At 34.5% G+C, this 23,441-nt stretch overlaps 1 protein-coding gene across 3 annotated transcripts; it reads right to left on the bottom strand.

The window, feature by feature from the left end:
- Positions 1-120: 120 nt before the first annotated feature.
- Positions 121-22,637, bottom strand: LOC102625636 (rRNA biogenesis protein RRP5). Of its 3 annotated transcripts, XM_052443436.1 has the most exons (41): positions 22,269-22,637; positions 21,639-21,853; positions 20,374-20,514; positions 20,095-20,268; positions 19,250-19,349; positions 18,550-18,668; positions 18,321-18,443; positions 18,141-18,212; positions 17,240-17,332; positions 16,471-16,584; positions 16,250-16,372; positions 14,958-15,143; positions 14,765-14,839; positions 13,274-13,410; positions 12,191-12,325; positions 11,639-11,784; positions 11,428-11,493; positions 10,826-10,932; positions 10,613-10,693; positions 10,430-10,504; positions 10,231-10,332; positions 9,037-9,205; positions 8,814-8,962; positions 8,532-8,615; positions 8,351-8,451; positions 7,953-8,103; positions 7,589-7,663; positions 7,290-7,443; positions 6,354-6,806; positions 6,158-6,320; positions 5,012-5,072; positions 4,158-4,303; positions 3,901-4,084; positions 3,408-3,506; positions 2,789-3,165; positions 2,522-2,698; positions 1,504-1,600; positions 1,251-1,406; positions 934-1,164; positions 766-849; positions 121-656 (listed from the first exon to the last, which is right to left on the bottom strand). In XM_052443436.1, exons 1-41 carry the CDS (start codon positions 22,435-22,437, stop codon positions 549-551), a joined length of 5,772 nt encoding a protein of 1,923 aa, XP_052299396.1. In that variant the 5' UTR covers positions 22,438-22,637; the 3' UTR covers positions 121-548. The 3 variants fall into 3 exon arrangements, with proteins under 3 accessions (XP_052299396.1, XP_006481688.1, XP_015386909.1); XM_006481625.4 differs by having other exon boundaries at positions 6,158-6,806; XM_015531423.3 differs by having other exon boundaries at positions 6,158-6,794.
- Between the last annotated feature and the right edge of the window lie 804 nt (positions 22,638-23,441).

Raw genomic sequence — 23,441 nt, 5'->3', positions numbered from 1 at the left:
ATTTGTTAACTCATTTGGCACTAATCTTTTAGGTTAAATCTTTTGAGAACTCTTAATAATTATAGTAATAATTATATCTTCCGATCATTCACTTGATAATAAAAACTTCCCTAGCAGGAATTCAACAACAAAAAACTAAATCAAAAGATTCAAAACAATATGGACAAAGAATCTTCATTCGTTTCTACAATATCTACAATTAAATTCTCAACAGTACATGAATACATTAATCAAATATGTTGCGGGACCCCTCTTAACAGAATCATCTGAGGAGCGGTTTGAGTTTTGAACAAGAATCAGTAAATTTGCACATCCTGTGTAAAGCTTTTACTAAGCAAAATTGTACAGGGAGACAAATGTGGTCCTGAGTAATATCTTACGAAATCTCAGTAATCCTCTGCATCAACTAATAAGTAAAATTTCAACCACCTCCCTGCTATGATTGTAAATTACAAATTCCTCGTCGCTGTACAGTACAAACAGCCAACTCAAATTGTTTGAAAGCTGCAGATTGAAACTCCGGCTAAAGAAGAGTAGATCAACAACAACTACGCTAGTGTACTCTCGACATACTCCATTGCTTTCTGTTTCACATATTCAATCCTTTCTTCCTCACCAAGAGATTTTTCATACTCAAGATACTTCTTAAATAAGAACTGCAAAACCAGAAAGAAGACAGGTAAGGCAAAACAGGAAGGGACGGCCATAATATAATTCTGCAGAAGCCCAGGGACAGCCATAATATAATTCTGCAGATTTACGTACTTTCATCTTTTTAGGTGGGAGACTCAAGCTGATAGCCCTCTCAAACAATCCACGAATTAAATCTACGTCTCCAAGTCGAATCTCCTGACAAGTTTGATAAAAGAATGTAAGATATACCTCAAAGAAAGAGGGAAACATAGAAAGTACCTAATGTTAAAAGCAACTTACTTGATCAAGATAAATACTCCACAAGTCTGTTCTCTTTGGATATTCACTTAAGATTCCCTCAAACATGGATCGCCCTCTATCAGCAACCCCATTTTTGAACTCGAGAATAGCTGTCTGTGAGATGAATTTAATATGCTTATGCCGAGGAAGACTTAACAAAGCACGTTGCACCACAGCCTGAACCCCCTCCTGCTGTTGCTTCAAAAGTCTCTGCACCCTCCTTAACCAGACCTGAAAGTTCCAGGTGATACGAAATTTGCATGTCCAAAGATGCTCAAAATTGAGGTAAAATGAAAAGATAGAAGCTCAATGATTACCTTGCACGAATGCTTGAATTTCTTGATCATTTTGTAAAGAAGCTCATCAGCCAACTTATTTTGCTCAGTCCTTTCATACAAACCCAACAGTGCCAAATGGACCTTTTTGGGATCACAATATTGTAATGCTCTTTGAAATACTTTTACAACAGCTTCCTGAAAGAAAATAAATTAATGACACTCCCAATTCAAGTCATGATTACAAGATTTAAAAAAATAAATGAATAAATAAAGCTGCTCTCTGTTTAATTACCTCTGGTGGATTTCCATATTCATTTTCCAAATTAAAATAAGCCACCCAAATATTTAGCTTCTCATTCTCTTCTCGAATGTTAATAGTTTGTAGAGCCCTTGAAAATACAAAGATGAAAAATAAAATTAAGTTGGATGCAACAGTGCAAATATTAAGATAACTCCACAAATTAATTTACTGATAAATAAAATAACAAATTAAACAAAAAAAAAAGAAATAACTATCAAACAAAAACTTCGAGGAAATATAAACCTCAAATTACAACAATGTCTAAAGAAAATAAACCACATTAGCCTTTGTGGATCATCGGAACTTAAGCCATTTAGCTACACCATAATATCTTATACATGATAGGAACTGTTTCATCCACCTGATTCTGAGCAAATAGTTAGATTCCAATAGTAGGAAATGAAAATCATGGGTGGCATAATCCTTCTTTTTCCCAGCGCTGGGGGGAGAGGGGGGGGTGGGGTGTGGTGAGGCAATCGGCGAGGGAATTAAAAGCAAAAAGCAAAACATGGAGATAAATAAAGGGGAAGGCCTGCAACAAAAAAAAGCATCTAAAACAGGAGAAAAAAGAGCAGGAGACATTCTTATATGCCCTGAACACAACCTACCACAAGACAGCTTGTTTAGTGTTAAGAACTACAAAGTCAAAGATGTTTGGACTGATTTTCCTAAATGAACATGACTAGATAATGGATATAACCAAAAGGATATTTTAATCATTTTTGGAGAAATAGAATTAGATACTAGAGTAATGAGGAATCACAAATTCACTAGGTTAATACCATTTCTTTTTCCCTTTTTTCCCAATTTTTGATGTCTTCATTTTCCTATTTATGAAAATCAATAAACCAGATGTAATTGAACAGGACAACACACATTAATTTTGACTTTATTTAGCATATTCATTCATCAATAGTTGAATCAATAAATGATCATATAATTTCTCATCATCAAAATTCAACACACCGTCCCAAATCCAGCTTGAAACTCAACATAGCAAAAAGAATACCTTTCAGCAATAGAGCGGGCTTTCTCAACATCAGCCATGGAGAGCATGAAAGCCATGTACTTTATCCAAACAAAACTGCTATTTGGGGAACTCCTGACCAGCCTCTCAAATTCATCAGGAGTTCTTGGTGCATCCTTTTCCAGCAACCTTTCCTCAGCAGCTCTTATTTCTTGCTCCCTATCAAATATAGTTTCAAGATTATTAAAAAGCCCAAATAACTTGCAGTTAAATAAGGAACAAAAGTCAAACATGTCTGAATTGAGAAACCTCTCTTCCTTCTCCTTCTTCTTTGCATGTCGATTGTTCTTCTCATCTATGGTTTTTGCCTCATCAGTATGTCCCTGATTTTGACTAATTCCATTATCCATGTCAGGCTGCTCATCATCAAGATTGACCTCAAGAGGAGGAACGGAAGCCCTAGACTCTATTTGAGCAAGAACCAGAGATCCTCCATCTTCAGACTCCGTATCCATATCTTGAACAGCAACTGAACTGTTCTCCAATAATGATGACCTGTTATAAGAACCAACTTCTTCAATGGCTTCATCAGACTCTTCTTCTGAAGACATTTGAAGGTTATCAGCATCATTCTTAAAATACGAACTCTTCATTCCCAGTGAAATTCGGCGCTTTTCTTTGTCCACCTAATATAAAGAATAGAGGAGAAAAACAGCAATAAATATTTTCCAGCAATTACAGACTAACTATTAAAATCAATTAGTGATCTGCCTAAAAGTTTAATCCAGATATCAACCTTCAGTCGCATGACATCATAGATGAAAAAAACACTAGAAAAGTAAGCAGTCGATTTTATGCACTAGTTTTAACTGATGTAAGGCCTATAAACTGACAGTCGACATAACATAACCACATTACTGTTATTTACCTTCAAAATCTTCACCTTAACTTTCTCCCCGGCTCTGTATATAGTCCCAATGTTGTCAACATGGTCTTCTGAAAGCTCTGAAACGTGGCATAATCCAACCTAAGCAATCAATAAAAATAAGCACATTAACCCTCAAAAATGACAAATCATACATGAAAATAATTGACAAATGATCTAACGAATGCAGATTGTTTAAACTGAATAATATCAAAATAAACACTTCCAGGTAAGAAAGAAACTAACAGGACATTCGCACCATCCATCTGAACAAAATAATGGTCATTAATTAAAACCCGGAACGATGGATGGGCAGCACAATTCATAACTCGAGTAAATATCAGGACTAGAATCCATAGATTAAGCCCTTTTATTTTCCATTTCTATTTTTTGGCTGTTTCAGAATCAGTATACTCGGTGATGCAGTCCCCAAAAGGGCATCAAAGAATAGTACAATATTCAAATTACAACCAGTCATTTATAACTTATTCCTTACCAAGTTCGTGTTCTCAATTGTGATGAACAAACCATATGATTCCACCCGCTTGATCTGCCCAATAACAATGTCTCCAACATGTAGATTACTCAAATTATTGATTTCAGATTGGGAAGCAGTCCTAGAATCGGATGTCTTCAAGGTAACCTCAACGCGCTTTGACAAAGGCTCCACGGATAGCACCCTGCAATTAAATTTCTCAATACAGGGCACTGAATATCAAAGACTAATCACTTCATTGACCATAAGGAAACTACCTGCCAGCTACAAGTTTCCCAATAGGAAACTCTTTTTCTGGACTTTCCACATATCCATCTGACAGATTTGAAAGGAGAACTTTTGCATCAAGCTTCCGTGAGAGCATAATAAAACATCCTTTAGATGTCACATTCTTAACATAACCCTGTCAGAGCCAATGAATATTTATTAGCACTGCAGGTATAAAGAAAATAATTCACGGCCACCAAAAGAAAAAGGATGAATAAATGTCGAAACATTTATATTTGTTGGAAAGAATATATGAAAATAGGATGAGTGAGAGCAAGCTAAATGGATCAATAAATGAATACATGTTGAAACATCCATATCCCTTGGAATGAGAGTGACTACAAAAAACTTGAGAACATGATTTACACTAAATATTCCTAATCCTTAGGTTGAGTCTTTTTATCATAACAAGGAAAAGAATAAATATGAAAACAGGTATTCATCATCTTGTGAAGATGTTCCTTTTCAGTATAAATAAAAGCAACATCGATTGACGTCACAGAAATACGTGACTGCTGCAATGCATTAGATGTGAACATGGTTCAAGCTATAACCTTTAAGATACATCATGCGTAATTTTCAACTAATAATCACTTCTGAAAAAGAGGGAAGACTATAAAATGCATAATATTTTAACGAAAAGTTCTATCAATAGCAACAGTTTAATTAGTGTATCAACAATGCAAACAAAACTGGACTGTAACTTATTCTTGATGCAACCAATGCTCTTGGAAGAGATGATATTAAGCCACTGTAATCTATCATTTGTAATTAGGTGACGACCAGATTAAAAACAACCAATAAAAGAAGTCGATTAATTACATGAAAAAGAGGATTGTTGTACCTGTACAATCATATTAGGAGAAAGATCCTCAATCTTTTCCAAATGCTTGCCAGGAGTATCCCTGCAAATGCAAACCATATATAACTCCTGATTAAACAAAAGACAAGATTTTGTAAACCACCACAAAATAGCAAATTACTTAATCCTGAGACAAATTCTAGCTAACACATTAATAAGGCCACAATATTCATTTAAATTACAAGTGACTACAGAAAACTTGGTGGCATTTAATACATGGAAAAAGTGGAATCTTATAGGCTCATCACGGGATCAAAGATATTTACTCAAGACTAAAAAGTAAGATAATTTGGCAATTCAGTCATCAACTTTCGTAAGAGAAGATATTCCACAAAGTAGCTTACTAAACAACCATGGAAGTGAAAAAGATTCTATAAGAACTAAAGTAGGCATCATGCGTCAAAGAGCATTTCTTTTTGAAAATCAATTGCTAATAAATGATCATGTCATATTTTTCAAGCTAGATGGAAAGCATCCTATTCATTGCCTCCACCTGAACTAGAAAACTGGAACAATGAAATCTTCTAAGGTAGAGTCTATGTCCGTAATTGGCTAAAGAAAACCTAATGTTCACCAACTGGAGAAATAAATAATCACGAGAAAACAAGGGCATGAATCTTCTGTACTTTGCCACGTATCCACTAGAATCAGATTAACAAAATTCCATGGAAGTGCCCGAGATTAGAAGTTAACAATTTTTAGGTTTTCAAACCGTCCACTAAGTTATTATCAAATTCAAGGAAGAAATGATATTAAAAGACAGAGAACAGACCAAATAAATCTTTAAGTATTATATACAGCTTAATACTGAGAGAACCAATAAAATGTAGTCTGCAATAATTTTCTTATACTAATGAGGTGTAGCATGCATAGATCCATAAACAAATCAAAATTTGATATAGCATCATAACACTAACAAAAAGAAATCCACTTTCAAAGAAAATTTATACCAAGTTACTATTCATTAATTTCCATCCAGATGAACTATTTATAGAGAAAGAAATAGTATTCATGGAAACTTCAGAAGGGCCTCGGTGTTATATGAACTTAAATGTTCCAAATAATAAGCATGCGTTTATAAGCAAATAAAATATCTCTGTGTATCCAAATCAGAAAAGGTAGACTTACACATCAGTAGAGAGATCTGAAGAATTCGTACTGCTCATGCCATCTAAAGATGAGCGTAGAGACAGCTCAACATGAAAAGTGCCCCTGACCGTGCGACTGATTTCAAGGACCTTGCATTTGACAAACTGGCCTTCATCATATCCAGACAATGGGTCAAACTGGCCTTCATCATATCCAGACAATGGGTCAGACACACATATGTTTTTGAGTTCAGTGAAATGAACCCTACCATACAAATGAGGACCAATTTGCACGACCAATCCACCAACACCTGAAAGTATTTTGGAAATTCTACCACCCACAATATCTCCTTCATGTATAAAGGTTTGCATATTATCATTTGAAATATCAACTGTCTTATCGCTTATTCCATCCTGAAAAGGCCGTAGCACTAAGCGCAACAGTTTCTTCTCCTTATTAATACTTAAAACATGACCAGTAACAGCTTTTCCGATATGAAAGCGCCTTTGGAATTCTTGAAGTTCACTAGGCTCATATGCACTATCAAGAATGAAAAGCTGAGCCTTCAAATGTCGAGATATTGTTAACAATGCCCATTCATTGTCCACTTTATATACATAACCGGTGACACGTTGTCCAATTGAAACATCACATTCTTCAAACAAAAGCTTGCTCCCTATTTCAGAAACTGAATAAAATTGCAATAAGCAAAGCTATGTAGAGCAATCCATGAACAAATGGGTAATGGAAAAACCTAATCAATGAGTGGAACATTTTTTTTTGAGAACTTATCCATAAAGATGACTTGAGAATCAAATCAAAGAATGAAAACATTTGATGAGAAATGAAGTCAATGCTAGCCTAAGAGTGTGTTTTAAATGACTGCAGCAGTGCTAAAAAGTTTTCATTATTATGCTTTCTTAGTGGACAGCTGGTCCACTCCTTGTAAAGATTCTTCTTCTTTAATACACTTTACAGTTTCTTATTAAAAGAAAAATGACCACGACAGTGCTAAAAACTTACGGTAAAAGTACATGATTAAAAAAAAAAGGAAAATAATGAGAAATGCAAAGTCAATCCAAGCATTTGAGAGATAGTTTATGGAACAAGATACCAAGACTTTGACAATGGCAAATCCGAGTATCGGAGTATTATGCAGTGAACCATTTACCCGTAAGCATTGAGGGTTTGATGGACAGCTCCCACAGGAAGCTTTTTTTCATGTCTGGTTTATTGGACTTGGCTATGATCCTTGCTGTCACTGTCTGCCCAATTTTGAAGTTGCTGAATAGGTTTTCCACCACATTACTCTTATCATCGTTCACCTGCTCATTTAACAAGTAAAAGTAAAAATAGGAAAATAGAACATTAATTTTATCATATAACTAGATAACCGAAACACACATGACAAGAGGGTAATAATTAATTGTTTAGACAACAATATTCAAACATGCACAACTAGAAAATCACCTCTGTTATGTGAATCCGCCCATGAAAACCAATTCCAAATTTCAATCTTAGCTCCAAGGGCTTAATTTCAGTGATCTGAAGGAACAAAAGACATATAATACTCAAATAAGTGTGCTTCATGGATTATATTTATATATATATATATACATATATATATAGAGAGAGAGAAAGAGAGAGAGAGAGAGTCCCCTTCTAATAAGGGATCCCTTATTTTGAAATTGCTGTATATATATATATATAGAAACTTTCCAGTAAGGAACCCTCATTTTGATAAAATGAGTACCAAACTCAAAGACAGACTATATATAATTATATATGAAAGAAATAAGATAAGACAAGTCACAATATTTTTTAGACTATCCACCTCTGCCTGAACTAAAGATCCAACATCATAGCTAGACTTCTTTTTTGCCCTTTTGGAACTGGATGTCTCAGTCTCACTAATAGCTTTAAGAAGTAAAAGTAATCTCCCAGCAGTTGAAGAGCTTGGAAGAGCCATAACTGTAGCAATGACACTGCACAAAATAGAAGTTTCATGTTCAAGCCCACTAGTAAAAGATCCACAATTAGGCCAGGAGCAAAGCAATGATACATCTATAAACTTCAAACGAAACAAATCATTTCTGTGTATGGGGTGCAAGCAAAAGACCAAGTGAGCTAATCCCCATCACTCCAACCTTGGAGGGGAAATTATTTAAAATGTGTTTGTGTACGGGGTGGGGATGCAGCTGGGGAAGGGAGAAAAATCATCAAATTAGTTACCTTTGTCCATTCAGAAATTGTTTCTGAGGGAACTTTTGTGTGTTATAATCTGACACAGATGCATATCCTATAGAATAGTTATACTCTGGCAACGAAAGAACCTGGTTTCAAAGAAAACAATTGTGAGAATACACAAAAAATGATAGTCTCACCACACTACAGAAAGTAAGTAAACACTTGCCAAGTAATTCTCTTTCACAATCTCCACAATTGCATTTACTGTCTGATGCACTTCCAAGTCCTTGGAAGCTTCTCTTTTGCGTTTCTGAAATCATCGATAGTACAAATTAGGCCAAGAGTACAAGCACAATTAATGACAAAAAATTCTTACTCTATGATGAATAAATATGACATACGAAACATTCGCAATAAATTATTCTCATTTTTCCTATTATTTACCACAATTTTAGCAGATACACATAATTAGAAATATGAATTGAGAATGCTGGAAATAGGGTTAAACCTTCTTCTGAGCCTGCCTGTTAGAATTTGCTTCCCTAAATCTGTCAATGAACACCGTTTTTAACGATAAATCAACAAGGCGTTCTGCCTTGGCAACATCAAGAATGGCAGCCTGAATGACAGATCCACTTTCCACGGTAGCTCCAGCTACTGCAAGACATATTCCACTCATAGTTATAGAATTGAAGATAATGAAAATTCAGTAGACATGAAAAAAAACTTACACTGATGATGAGTAATAAATCCATAAACATCACTGTGTTCCTCAAAGCTGACAACAACTCCAAAATCATTTGACTCATGAACCTTTCCCTCAATGACACTGCCAATGATAAATCCTTCAACCCATTTTAACTCTGATCCATTATGTTTCGAGGATTGCAGCATAGCAATCTGTATTCAATAAACATTGCCATGATTATGATACTAATCTATCAGAAGACAAACCATTACTGAAAGGTGATATCTAGATCAGCGATATAAGAAAACTAAAGAGAAACAAGAATCCAGACAATCACTCCCAATTAAAGAAATAATGAATGTGCTATGTACTTCAGCCAATAAGTAGATGGGAAAAAATGAATTAAAATAAAGCCCGAACCAAAAAATTCAAAAAAAAAATGGTACAATAGGATAAAAATGAGCATTTTCTCATTGGATGTGAGAAACATTTGCAGCAAAGAATTGATTCACTTAGTCTAGCAGTGGATAACATAAACCCAGTTGAAATCTATAACATGGTTATTTGAGCAGAACTTAAGAAACTATAAAGGTTATTTGAGCAGAATAAAGCCACAATTCCTATTTTTAGGATTAACTTGTTTATTCTTACAGCATGCATCCAACCCCTTTCGGTCGCTCTTTTGGTCTTACAAACCTATGCCCATAGGCCACTGCTGAAGAGATGAACAAAAACTTCACCCCAAAGGAAAAGTTAGTAGTTAAGACCATCGGTCACAAACAAGAGTCAAACGTCCAATGACATCATATCTCGCAGATTTCCTGACTAAGAAGGTTTTAGGATCCAACAGAAGTCCCCAGTTTGGTAGAAGTCCATGAAAAAACAAGACAGATCAAACAACTTTTGGGTACCAAAAGGAATGAAAAAAAAAAGCACTTAAAAGACATGCATAAATAAATCATCACAAAACAAAACTTTTTAGTGCATTGACAAAGCAGCCCAAACAACTAAAACCATGTTTAAATGAAATAACTTTAAACATACAAAATTATAATGTCAAAATGTTTACTACACTGTGACAAAAGGGAAAAAAGAACTGTGGCCCTTAAATTTGACAACATAACATACACCAAACATTAATTTCCAAAAGCAACTTGGACAACTATGAGTAGGTAAATAACACATATAAACACCAACTGATCTCCAAAACCAAATTAGTATTATTCCATGATTTCACCTTCTCTTCCAACAGAAAGTACTCTTGCATAAAGGATGCATCTGTCGAAGAACAGCAGGACTGCTTTAAACTCAGTGTTATTCTACCCGTTTCACTATTGACCTGGAAAGAGAAAACGAAAACAAAAGATAGAAGTTCATTACCGAACCACTCAAAAGGTTGTAAAATACAAAGATCTACGAGCAAAGAGTTCACCAACATCGAGTATATTGCTGCGAACAGATTGCCCAACGTAATAAGTTTTTGAAAGATCAGCTCTTTGGCCATCCACTGCCTTAAAAAGAAAGGGAAAAAAACAGATAGAAAATTTGACTAAATTAAAACAGTTCAATCAAAATAACATTTAGAGCTAGCATAATAGAACCAAATGAGAGAAAATTACCTTGCTTCTAGGAGCAAAGCCCGTCAAGCGCCCAAGAAACCGAACAAAGCAGCCAGTTTCAATTATGTTGCAAACATACCCCTGATTCACACAAACTTATAAATTTGCAAATATAAGGTGGAACACTAAAACAAGAGGGCATTGTAACAGTGGATGATTTCTCCAAAACAAGATCAGAAAACACATAATAAGTAGGAAGCCTTAACCACTTACATGGACAACTGAATTAGGGTGGATATGACTGGCATCAGAAGGAAGCTGTTGAGCCGAGTTGATTAGAGAATATTTTGCAGACAGTAACAAGTTGCTGCTCTCATTGTCTATAACAAAAAAAGGTTAGAGAATTATTTTTTATTCTCTATTTACTTATCGCTGGTAAACAGATTTTGAATTCTTAGAAAAATAGAACACAGTACTCAATACTTTTTTCTTTCTCTTTCTTTTGAAACCATAAAACCTGTGTTCACCAGATTCCACCAGCAACCTCACACAGCAAAATTCATAAGAGAAACAAGATATGCACCTGAAAGAGCACTGGCAGAAGTTCATAACGCAAAAAAGGGAGTGCCAGGCCTTTATTCGAGCTTGATGGATAGTAAAATTCTTAAGAGAAACAAGATATGCATTTTGAGAAGGGATTTTATAGCTTGATGTATGGCAACATAGATTTTTAAGAAGTATCTTCACTCCTTTAAAAACAATTTGGGCACTTTTTCAAAAACTTTTGTTTCTCATAAAATGTAATTTACTGAACTATTAGGATGCTTAGGGTAAAAATAATGAAGAGGCATAGGAAAGAAATAGCATTATATTACCTAGGACCAACAGCTGATCAAACTCATATCCAGGCTTTATGACTGACTTCATCACGGTAGCATGCTCTGCAAAACAGAAACTAAAGTCAGGGAATACAAAGAAAAAGCAGTATTAACTGAAAGAAAAATCATAAAAAAGGCAGCATTTAACAGAAAAAATTTTTAATAAGAAAAACGAAAATTCAATATGATGGCAAAGTAAATGTATTACCAAGGTGATCTGCCAAATGTTCAGTAGGAATTGTACCCTTTGAGTAACCTTTTGCGATAACATAGACAACTACTGCATTTGGGGTTACCACATCAACAACTCCAGAAACAAGGCTACCCAACTTGACCAAATCATCTTCGGAAACCCTGTTACTCAAATTTCGATAAATAAGAAAATAGCTTTATATGAAAGAGAATTTTACAAGACACGGAGAAGCTGCAGTTCAAAAATTTGAAGATAAAAACCTCTCGACAACCATTTCAATCAAAGCAACAGATATACAGCTGCTGGACATGATGCTTTTATTATTTTGTTTCAAATTATGTAATTACAGCAGTTCCTATGACATGGTTAAAGGCAAATGCATTCTAATAGCCATGTGCCAGTCCTGCAAAATGACTTAAAATAGCTATAGCTGGAAGATTATTAGTATTACTATGTCATTGGTGATTGCATGCTGGCCCAAAAATAGCAAGTTTTTACATTAAAGCCAGCAGAAGAAGATGCACATACATCAAGTTTACAAATCAGTTAGATTAGAGTGAAGCAAACCTTGTAGGCTTCATCATGAAACTGAGGTTGATCCGCCGTGAAGCAGGAATGGAACTCATTATTCTGCATTTCACGACTTGCCCAACATGATACATGGAACTTGGTTCACATCCTGGATCTAATCCAAGTTCAGATCTGGTACAAATGGACAACAATAATCAATCATAATTCATGATAAAATCCAAAAAATAAAAAAAAATAGAAGTGCGCAAAATGGAAGATAAAATTCCTGTTGAAGTTCAAGCACCTGGTAATAAATATGAGAAAGTGGAAAACATCCTAAGCAATTTATACATATATGTATGTGTACATATATGCATGTTTATAAAAGAAACTGGGAGTATTTATATTAATAAATAATGGAGCAAATACACTTAAGTAGTGGGCCAGGTATCCACCCAAAATCAATCAATGCTATATAGAACAGTATCTACAGCAATTCTGATCTCTCAATTATCAATAATTTGCATATTGTCATGTGATTAGGATCTAAAACTTCTTATACAATGACACTTATTTACTTTTCGGGCATACCTAGAAATCATTCAATGGAATCCAATTAAGGGCTACTGTCAGACCCTACAACCACATCATGCATACAGATATGTAGAATGAGTATATAGTTCCAGTAAAATGGTAAGTATCCAATAATAGGAGGCAGAAAAAATTATGTTTCCAGAAATGCATTATCTTATCATAAGTCTTTTCCTGAATTCAACTCATTCTAAACGTATTGTTACACTAATTATTTTCTGGGTTATTTCTCATAAGGCTATGACCTCAAAATCAATAGAGGATCTTGCAGCAGTCCAAATGCATTAGTTCAACTCTTTATCATACCTGCTAAGAACTAAGGCAATAACCACTCAACTTCTCATTCGTAGCAGATTATTGAGAAGCCAGCCGTCTAGACAGTTACTCGTCACAAATTCTTAGTATTTGCATATATCATAACTATCAGATTTTAGAGTCTTTTCTTACCCTAACTTGATAAAGTTAATCCCTATTCTATCCCCTTTCACAAAACTCATACAATCAGTAAACATTATATGTCATAAATAAGCATATTGGTTTTAGACTAGCCTCGGAGCAAATCCTTGGACTCCATTGTAGAACCGGACAAAGCAACCGTGTTTTTCAATCTTCGTTATCCATCCATGTGTTATTAATCCGTCGGTTGCTTCAGCATATGAACTCAAAATTGCAAGCTTTGATTTCACCTGCAAAAGCATTTATCAATGATGTTGCAGTAGCATCAAATAGACATCGTAAGAACAGCACAAAGTAGATTTCGGAATTACAAGATTTTACTACTCTTTTCTGCTAGCAAACAGAAAATTTTTATTAATTATAAAGGGCAGCAGTGCACCATAAATCAACAGGGACATCAAAAAATAGTCCAGTTAAGAGCTATTCAAAATGACAGCTAATAACTTTAAGATCTTAAAACAGTATATCTGTCTAGAAAAAAATCTCTATATCCCCTAAACACAGATCAAACCAAAACCACTTTGCAATTTTTTTTTCTTTAATATAATATACCTAGTTTTCAGTAAAAGAAAATTAAAAATAAAAATGAAAAACCACTATCGCTTCTCAATTGAAATTAATCAAAATGAAAGAATTGTCTCAAAAATGTTTTTTGGAAGGCCCAAAGAATAGAATAAAGGGAACTTATTCCATAAAGAATTGGTGTTCCTCTCTTTTCCCTTCAAAGATATGGCTATTTCTTTTTTGCCAAATCACCCACAACAAAGCAAGAATCACATCCATAAAGCCATTGCCTTCCCAAAAATAAAAAATTTTCCTTGAATAAAGCATCAAAAATGTATTCAAAGAGAGAAGCAGAGTTGCAAGGAAAGAAGAGATGGTTAATAGTCCCATCCTCTCATCTACATATGATACACCACGAAGGGAGACATATTAGGAAATTTTCTTTGTATGATCTCTCTCCGTGATTACCCTCTCAAGGACCCATGCAAAAATTTGTATTTTGGGGAGGATTTTTCCTTTCCAACCATACTGAAATTGCACAAGAAATTCTACTTGAAGCATCCATCTTCCAAATTCTCCAACCTCAATTCTTGAATGATAAACATGCAGATTCCTTATCAACAAACATATTAAAGCCTAGGTAATTTTAGATAGGTTGGAATAATTAAGCCTCCTCACATCAACCTTGGGGAAGGATTAAGTTTCAATTTGTGTTTGTAAACGGAGTGGGGTAGAGTGGGATCGTCTCTCAAAAAGTTAAAAAAGTACATCAATGGACCAAAACTCTTCAAAATAAGTTTGAGATTTTGAACTTCAACCAACAATTGATTTCAGCCATCCAAAGACATACACAATGGACTGAGTTTTCCAAGAACATGTTGGAGATTTTCAACTTCAACCAATAACTAATGTTAGTCATTACAGCAAATGTTGTTTACTTGCGGATAACCAAACAAAAGTCTTCTTGGATAACCAAGAACTTTTAAACTAGTCACAGAAGCAGCTTCATATGAAGCTCTCATGCACTCATCCAAGCAAAAATAAGCAACCAAATGAAATTGCAACCAAGAGAGAACATACAAGAGTTTTCTTATGTGTAACAGTAATTCTCTTAGATTTAACACCAAGCACTCGGAACACCAGTTCAGCTCCAACCTGCACCATGACACAAGCAAGAAAAGTAAACGTATGTCTCCTAATTCAGAAGAATTGGCAACCAAAAAACCAACTGCATGATGAACCACTTCAAAAGGTGCATATTGCGAAAAATAACCTTAAATTTTTTTCCAGGCTTCACAATTTCAAATTCGGACATATGTGGGAGCGGACAGAGTGCCTTCACACCACCAGGAAATTGCACAATAGCACCAAAGCTATCAACAGCTATAACTTTACCCTTCACCACCATCCCTGGCTTGACATCAGAGTGGGTGAACACTAGTCCTTCAAAAGCACTGGCCTACTTGATTGAAAAACAGTAAGAGCACTAAACAACAATGAGAACTAGTGGCAGAATCAAAAGCATTTCTGAGAATGAATCAACTCATACAAGCATCATAGAGATTGAAGAAGTGACATTAAATACTCCTAGCAATATTAACAATAGAGATGCCGCTCAAAATTAATTGCATATTGCTCTTTGTTGGAGATGAGATCATGTATATACCATGATCAGCAACAATCATTGCCCTTAGAGGCCTCAAGCTGAGATTTATGGTGCGAATTTTTTTCCCCTGATAAGAAACTCAAAAATCTATTAATAAAGATGTAAAAAACAGTCCAACCAGAAAACAAAGACTAGCACTATTTGTGCTATACAAAAGTATACCCAATAACCTCTATACAAGGTTAGAATTAGTTATAACTCCCTATCTCAAAACCCCATCCCAATTTAGATGTGTGAAGAAATAGGATGAATCTTGAAACTCCTTAGAAATTGAAGCCCAAAGAAAAGCAAGAAGATTAACTCTATCCAACAGTTCTTCAGCATTATCTACACTTTTCCACATTAAAATAAATAAATAAATAAATAAAATAAAAATTTTAATAAATCTACTGACACCATTGTAATTCCAAAACTACCCACCAAATGTTAATATGAACATTTTTTTTAATCCCATATTACCCAAAACAGTGCTGCCGCTGCACATTTCCAAAGAGTTTTAGCCTTTGTTCCTCTACCAAAAGCAAAGAAATTCTCCATAAGAAGAGAATCACAGTAACCCAGAATCATGTGCAAAAAATTAGCTTCTCTGCACAACCTATACCATAGTTTGAGGCCGTAAAACAGTGAAGGAAAAGATTATCTGAAGTTTCTGCACTTCTCTTGCATGTCACACACCAAGATGGAGAGAGACAAAAATTAGGAAACTTTATTTACATCACTTCTCCAGAATTTAATTTTCCTTGTGCCAAGGCCCACAAGAAGACTTGAATTTTAAGGGGAATGGTAGCCTTCCAAATCATTTTGAAGGATAAAAACTCTCCAGCAGAATATAGTAAAATGTATTTCTTATTACAGATGCATTTCATTTTTAAGCATGTATCAGTAAAGTGAAAATGCACCTTCAGAATCCCGGTTGCAAGCCCCTCCAAGTGCCTAAATCCAAGAATTCGGACACGAACATAGCTACCTTCTTTGTACTTCTTTTCCAGCTTCCTTACTTCCTCTTCAGCAACATCAGATATCTGAAATCCTTATACACAAAAAAGTTACAAACAAGCAAGCAGAAACCATAGCTACTGAACTGATCCTTAACTATAAGCAAAGCATGAAGTGAACATACAGTGACGTATGCCGGTGTTGACACAGGGGTTGATGGGATGTCAAGCAGAAGGCCCAACCCTCTATCAACCCTGACCACTTTTGACTGGTCATAGATATCTCCAACTTTAACATGCTGCATGCAAATACAAATAGTTAGTCCATGTCAAAGATATTATTCACATAACTATATAACAAAGGTAACAAAGGAAACTGCCAATAGAGTGTGAGATACAGGAGGGAAGAGGTGGATGATAAGAGAGGCAGAGAGACATGGGCACTTGGAAAAAACAAAACAAACCCAACCGTGTGCCGAGGATTATTCAATATACAGGTAGGCAAGCCATCACCAAAATACGTATCTATCATAATAATTACTTATTGAAATCTCTAGAAATAATGTATACTATTTAACAATTATGATATCTAACGGATAACCAAAGATATCAAATGCCCATCCTATGGATATCCGATCAAACACCATCAAAAAAAGCAAATGAACATATTCATAGGGAAAAAAAATGCAAAAAAAAAAGCCCCTGCCAAAAACCCCCTTCTACTCATCCAAACTCTTTTGAGCCTAGAGGCCCCAGACAGGATTGGCTCCTATAACCCAATTTTGAAGTAAAAAAAGAAATTTAGCACAGGACAATATCACCAGTATGGGTTGAAACTGCCCATTAAGACAGGATACTGAAAAGCAAAACCTAAGCTACACTGCATTAATTCCAAGTCAGAGACTTGAGTATCCAAAATGTAAGCATAATATGTATAATAATGCATCAACTTACAGAAGGAGGAGCTCTGTTGTGAAGAAGATAAGGATTCAAGGTCAAACCAACTGCTCTGCTTGTGGGATCAACGAACAATATACGAGCGTTGACCTGAACCAAAATAAGAGGTACACACATAAAAGAAATGAGGTCTTAAAAAAATCAAAAATTGGAGAAAAATGCAGCTCACGGAACATTGGCCACGAATTACGTTTTTTGAAACATATCCAGCACAAACTAAATAGAGAGCAGATAAAGATCTACAATCACCACAACCTAGAGGGTAATGCTGCAAAGAACCTATCATCCTCTGCAATTGCACAGTATAATCATAAAGAAAACACGAGTACAACACCTAAATCACAAGTAAGACCCTCATAAATTACTTTTTCAGAATGTGCTCTATGAAAATTTGCCAGACCTGAAGGTACACATGAATAAAGAAAAATACAGTGATGCCCTTAGTATATAACAGCACCTCACCGCAAAACGATCCAAATATATTTTAATTGTTCATATCCTATGTCTTTGAATTAAAACTTTTGCAAAAATAATTGAAATATTTCATAAGCCAAATTCAAGCGTATAATGCCAGTTAAATTCTAGGCATCCTTTTGATTGCAATGTCCATCTTGGATCTACAATAAAACACCAAAGCATAGCTTCTAAACAGAAGCTTTTACAGATTTCAGTATCCTTCATCAAAGTCAAACCATGTTATGTTGCATTAGAATTTGCATATATGGTTCCATAGATTTCCAAATATGCATATTTAGGTTTGGTAGAGCAATTATCCGCTTAACAACAGCTAGAAAGGACAAATAAAAAATAAATAAATAAATAAACTTTTAACATAAAAATCGAAACAGCAAAACAGAAAATTTTCAATTTCAATTAAGATGCAAGCTCAAACAAAGACCTTCTTATGTTGATTGTAGTCATTCTTCCAATTTGTTGTTGGGAATGTATTTTGTAAATGAAATATATCAACCTGCAAGGAGTAATAAGGAAAGCATAAGCAGAAAGGAAAAAGATTAAAAAAAAAAAGGGAATCACACACATGGCAAAGTCATATGATTAGAACACAGAAAATACTTACAGTTCCAGTGAAGTATGTAAGAAACGATAGCATAACTCCATTTTCAAGTATTGACTGTACGCGAGCAGTGACCATCATGCCTGGAACTAGAAGATCAATTGAAATACCTTTAAGATCCTTTGTCTGTATAAGAGCAAAACCAAAAAAAAAATGTTAATAATCGAGGAAAACGGTGGGAGACAATTAAGGCAATGAGATAATAAAACCAATAAAATAAGAAGAAACATACAACACATTTCGACACTGTATCTGGATCAGAACTCAGGTAAACCACTTTACGAGTTCTATCAATGCTTCTAACCACCCCTTGTAAAAGTAGCCCTGGCTTCACATCAATCCCACTGTTTTCTGTAAAGACAACCAAATGTAACGAAACAAATGAACAAGGAATTTGCAAAAGTGACTAGTAAACCAAGAATATGACATACAGGCACATGACAACAGCAGAGACACACATAACATATGGCAGATGACCAACCTAAATGAGACTTACTCAGAATGAAGTTCAAGATTCACATAAGAAAGAAAAAGAAAAAGTAAATACTATCTGATCAGGCAAACCATAGAATGATCTAAATTCTTCTTTCAATGAACACAATTGTACAACCAGATGACTGAACCTAAATGAGACTTTTACTTCTTGTTTTGCCTTTTCTTTTTTAAAACTGTTAAATATACCAAATAAGAATATCTAAAGGTGAAGTTCCAATCATGAAAAAGAACTAAAATACTTTCTGGACATGGCAAACTGCAGAATGGTGTAATTGATAACTTACAAGAATACAAAGTCATTATACAAACTTGCAAGCTACAATTAAATTTTCTAACAGGGACTTTTAACCATCAGTTTGTTTCTTAATTACAAGGGAGTATATAAAAATATGAAAGCCTTTGAACCATCTAAATAGGGCACAAGTTGGTCATCATACCAGCTAAGTTGTTTCTTGGCAAAAACCCTGTAAAAGAAGGCAATCCAAAATGAAGAATGTAGCCATGATCTTCAATGCTCTTGACATATGCAGTGAGGACCTGTAAACAGACACAGTAAGATAAAATTTCAAGGTATTCAAATCTACAATGAATTTCCAATGTGATTGATATTTGCACCAGCACGCTTGATTACTCTATCTCCTCGATAAAACCACTGTATACTTACATCAGCACAAGTATCAAGACAGTTTTAGATTTGTAATTGATATCATACACATTAGTCATGGACTGAAATATGTAGCAGAAATTTAATAAATCACATAAAAAGACATCTATGTTGTCCAGGGTCCAATTCAGTAGTGCATATTCAAAAGATCTTTTAAAGAAGCAAAGCAAGCTGCACTACTGACTGAAAACTACCTGAGTCAAGAAGGTTAGAGAACTTGTCTAGTCTCTAGTGGAAGATAATTTAGGAGTTAATCTCAACTGGTTCAGGGATGAACCCACACCAGCCTTTTGGCATCTACTGAAAAGCCAATATACAAACTTGAAAACAATGTTCAATAATGAATATCCTGAAATGGACCAGACAAGCACTCAGTGTCTCTTATTGGGTTTTTTCCAGTGATGCAGTCTAGAGGAAAATGATCCATCACAAAATCAAACAATAAAAAATATCTTCTAAATTACAAGTAGATAATCAGGTTTTATTCTAGTTGTTCTCCTCCAATCACATATTAAGTGAAAATCTCAAAAAATTCAATGATAAATAATAATACAAACATCAGAATAAACATTTAAAACTGTTAGGAAATATAGTTTTTTCATGGTCAAGCTGACATACCATCCCCTCCTGAACAGTTTCCAAGCTAAGACCTTTGTACAACAAAGAAAGACGCAAAGAAAGCCAGATTTTTCGTTTCCCAATCTCTTTCTTGTCATCATCCAACTGCAAAACTATGCAAGATACCAGCTGTCCAACGTGGAATATCGTCGGAAGGAGATTGTCTTCATTGGCCTGGTAAAGAAACAAAAATGTTAAACTGTAAATCACATAAAATATAATGAAAATAGAACATTGGGAACACTTTTTAAAAAAATGAAAATAATAATAAAACATTACCTCAATTTCATTATCTAAAATAGGATCAAGCGCATCAGCGGCACGAGCTAATCCTCGTAGGCCCCCTGGAAGACAAATTACAAGGTCTTTCTCATTCACTTCAGCAACAACTCCCCAAAGCTTCATTCCCGCAGAAATATTCTGGGGATACATAGAAGCAATAGAAGTTTAGATACATCATCAAATGTATGAAAATGAAGATATCTGCTAATGTAATTAAACAAGATCAATCAGGTGGGAGAATAAATAAAAACACAATCTACACGTGAAGACTCAAAGGACAAAAAAGATCATCCACATATTAACATTATTGTATATCAATTCTTTCTTAACGAAAATTAACAGAATACTCAGAGCAAGGCTGAAAGTTTGACAGCACCAGAAGAAAAAAGCATAAGAAATTCAACTCCAGATTCATTCCAAAATGATTATGATTCACAGATAGAAATAAGGCATGCCCTTCGTATCATAAGAGATAGTCATCCAAGTCCATAAATATATAAGCAATGCACGGACGAGGACCAGAACTGTGTGCACTCAGCAAAACAATAGGAAGCATTTCAGTTCCAAGACATCATAAAACAATCAGCACTAAATTTGTCATAAAATAGCTTTGAACAATGAAGCAAGAAGAGAAAATGATTTCTTTTCTTTAGAGGCCCCAATTAGTACTTCCACTCCAGTTGGCATTGCAAGAATACAAAGGCGCTGGCCTCAACCCTAACAGTACAATTTGCACATCCATTTCTTAAAAGCTTGTTTCAGAATATTAAGTGTACTAGTTAGCATATTCAGTTAAGGAACTTTAATTTCAACAAACTATAAATTTATTGCAGAAGGAACTATAGGAAAGGGTCATACCCTTGACAAACAGGATGAATATAAGACTGAACATAAGCAAGGGGGGGAAATTTTAACCTCTCATATCTAACAATTTCAAAAGTGGGGGAAAACATTTTAAAGTGTAACTGCAGGAAGGACTCCAAAGATGTCACTGAAACTCAAACCTATTTAATACAGTCATTCAAATAAGTACACAAGTCACTCTACTCTTTCCCTTTATATAAAAAATGTTTCAACCACCTTTCGATACATAAATAATCAATAAACTAAGAGATTAGGAATCATCTGTAACTTTACATTAAAAAAAAAAAGGTCTCTCCACTAAATGAAATTTTAATACCACTAAAGCAAATCATATCATAAAATCATAAAAAAGGCAAATAGATTTTGTCTGAAAAACAACTTAGTTTTCAGCTCCGTACCTTCAAAGTAATCTTATTAGCATATCTAGGAAGTTTTCCAGAAATACCATCGCCAAAAAGTGAACCCAAATCATCAACGGTTTCATTGGCCTTTCTCTCCGTCTTCTTCTTCTTCTTATTCTTCTTATGTAAGCCTCTCTCCGCTGCCTCAAATTCGGCGTCAACTTCTGCATGGATTTCATCCCGCTCTCTCTGAGTCAAAGAATGTCCCCCGCCTGCAAATACACATATTTATTATTATCACAAACAGATTAAACTGAAGTTCATCCAATACTAGTAATGGTGCATCTTTTGTAGTTTTTTACTATACAGAAGAGCTTCTTAGTATCAAAAAAGCACGTAGAGTCGCCTTCCGAAAATACAAAACTCATAGGAGCTTTTATAGGAGGGCTTTATACCCATAAGCACTTAAAAGAGCTTCCTGGATACGCATTTTTAGATAGGTGCTTCTCTAGAAAGTACTCTCTACAATAGCACCCGAAATGCCCTTTACTTCAACAGAGTTGCTCAATTAGCTCATTCTGATTAAAGAAATAAAATAAAAGTTCACATTTTTTCCCCAAAAGATATGCCTATGAACCATAACAGCAGTTAAATTCCAAAAAAAATTAATTGATTAAATATTTGAACCTCGGGGAAAGACAGGGACATCGTCGTCAGGCGGCAAAGCGAGGTCTTGAGCCTCGACGGCGTCGTTTATCTGCTTCTTTGAGTTTTTAAACTGATTCTTTGATGCTTTGTTAAATTTCGGACCGTCTTTGGAGCTTTTCTTCTGTGATTTCCTAGAAGAAGCTGCCATTTTGTTGATATTTTTCCAGAATAACTCACTGACGAAGCCGAGAATCCCTAGTTAAATAGTTTCTGTTTGTCTCCAGATTGATCGCAGCGTACTTCGTAGTTAGTGAGATGAAGAAGCAAAAGGGTTTAAGAGGTTTAAGAAGAAAAAAGCGGAGGGTACCTTGCAGTGCTAGGGCTTTCGGTCTAACTTGTTTCCGTTGTAATACAGGTCGCTGGATCCAATATCGGGTTGTTAGTAAGTTTTTTTAATATGGGTTGATCAAACACTTTTGTCCAAACTTAGTTGGACCACGTATTGTAGAATTTTTGATAAATTGATAATTTTTTTATAAGCCCAACTTTGGCCAATGTAATCTATTAATTTGATAAATTTATAAGATAATGTATTTTAAAAAAAAAACCTCATTTTTCTACAAGACCCACCAACTATATAATTTAACAATTATCTAAATTGAAACTAAATTCACATATATTATGTGGCTTTTATATAATATGTTATCAGTGTTGCTTGCTGCTTCTTAAAATCTTTGACATAGAAAAATAAATCTCTAATTAGTACTAATGTAAGACAACATAATACATATACTCACACATGCATATATATAGATTAATAGACTTTCATGGCCTTAATGCTATTAATTTACCAAGCTTTTTATGTAAATTGATCGATTACATAAAAGTATTATAGGTTCCCATAATTATTTTAATAGAAACTTTCACTTTTTAACCAATCTATTAATGTCATATAAACTACCAACAGTATTCGTATAACTGCTTGTAATTAAATAATATTATACATATAATACCTTAAAATATTTATATAATTAATTTAATATTATATGCTAGTTATTTATTAATACTTATAATAGTCAAACTTAAACTAATTTTATTTCAATAATTCAATCAATTAACATACTACATATCATCAAGAAAAAGTTACACATATGTCATCTTTATGACAAAGGTATACTTATGTCATATAAATTTTATTTGGAATAAAAACTT

Source organism: Citrus sinensis, chromosome 6, assembly GCF_022201045.2.
Source record: "Citrus sinensis cultivar Valencia sweet orange chromosome 6, DVS_A1.0, whole genome shotgun sequence".
Lineage (NCBI taxonomy): Eukaryota > Viridiplantae > Streptophyta > Magnoliopsida > Sapindales > Rutaceae > Citrus > Citrus sinensis.
The sequence above is the reverse complement of the archived record's forward strand: the minus strand, read 5'-3'. Positions and strand labels throughout refer to the sequence as shown.

Bases quoted from the DNA above. Each gene is read 5' to 3' on its own strand.
- LOC102625636 (XM_006481625.4), bottom strand. From the start codon at position 22,437: ATGGCAGCTTCTTCTAGGAAATCACAGAAGAAAAGCTCCAAAGACGGT. The intron at 18,669-19,249 runs GTATGATGACCA...TTGTCTTTACAG, and splicing joins GCCAAGAAACAACTTAGCTG to AAAACAGTGGGATTGATGTG. The intron at 4,085-4,157 runs GTAGTTTCCTTA...ATTTAATTGCAG, and splicing joins GGGAAACTTGTAGCTGGCAG to GGTGCTATCCGTGGAGCCTT.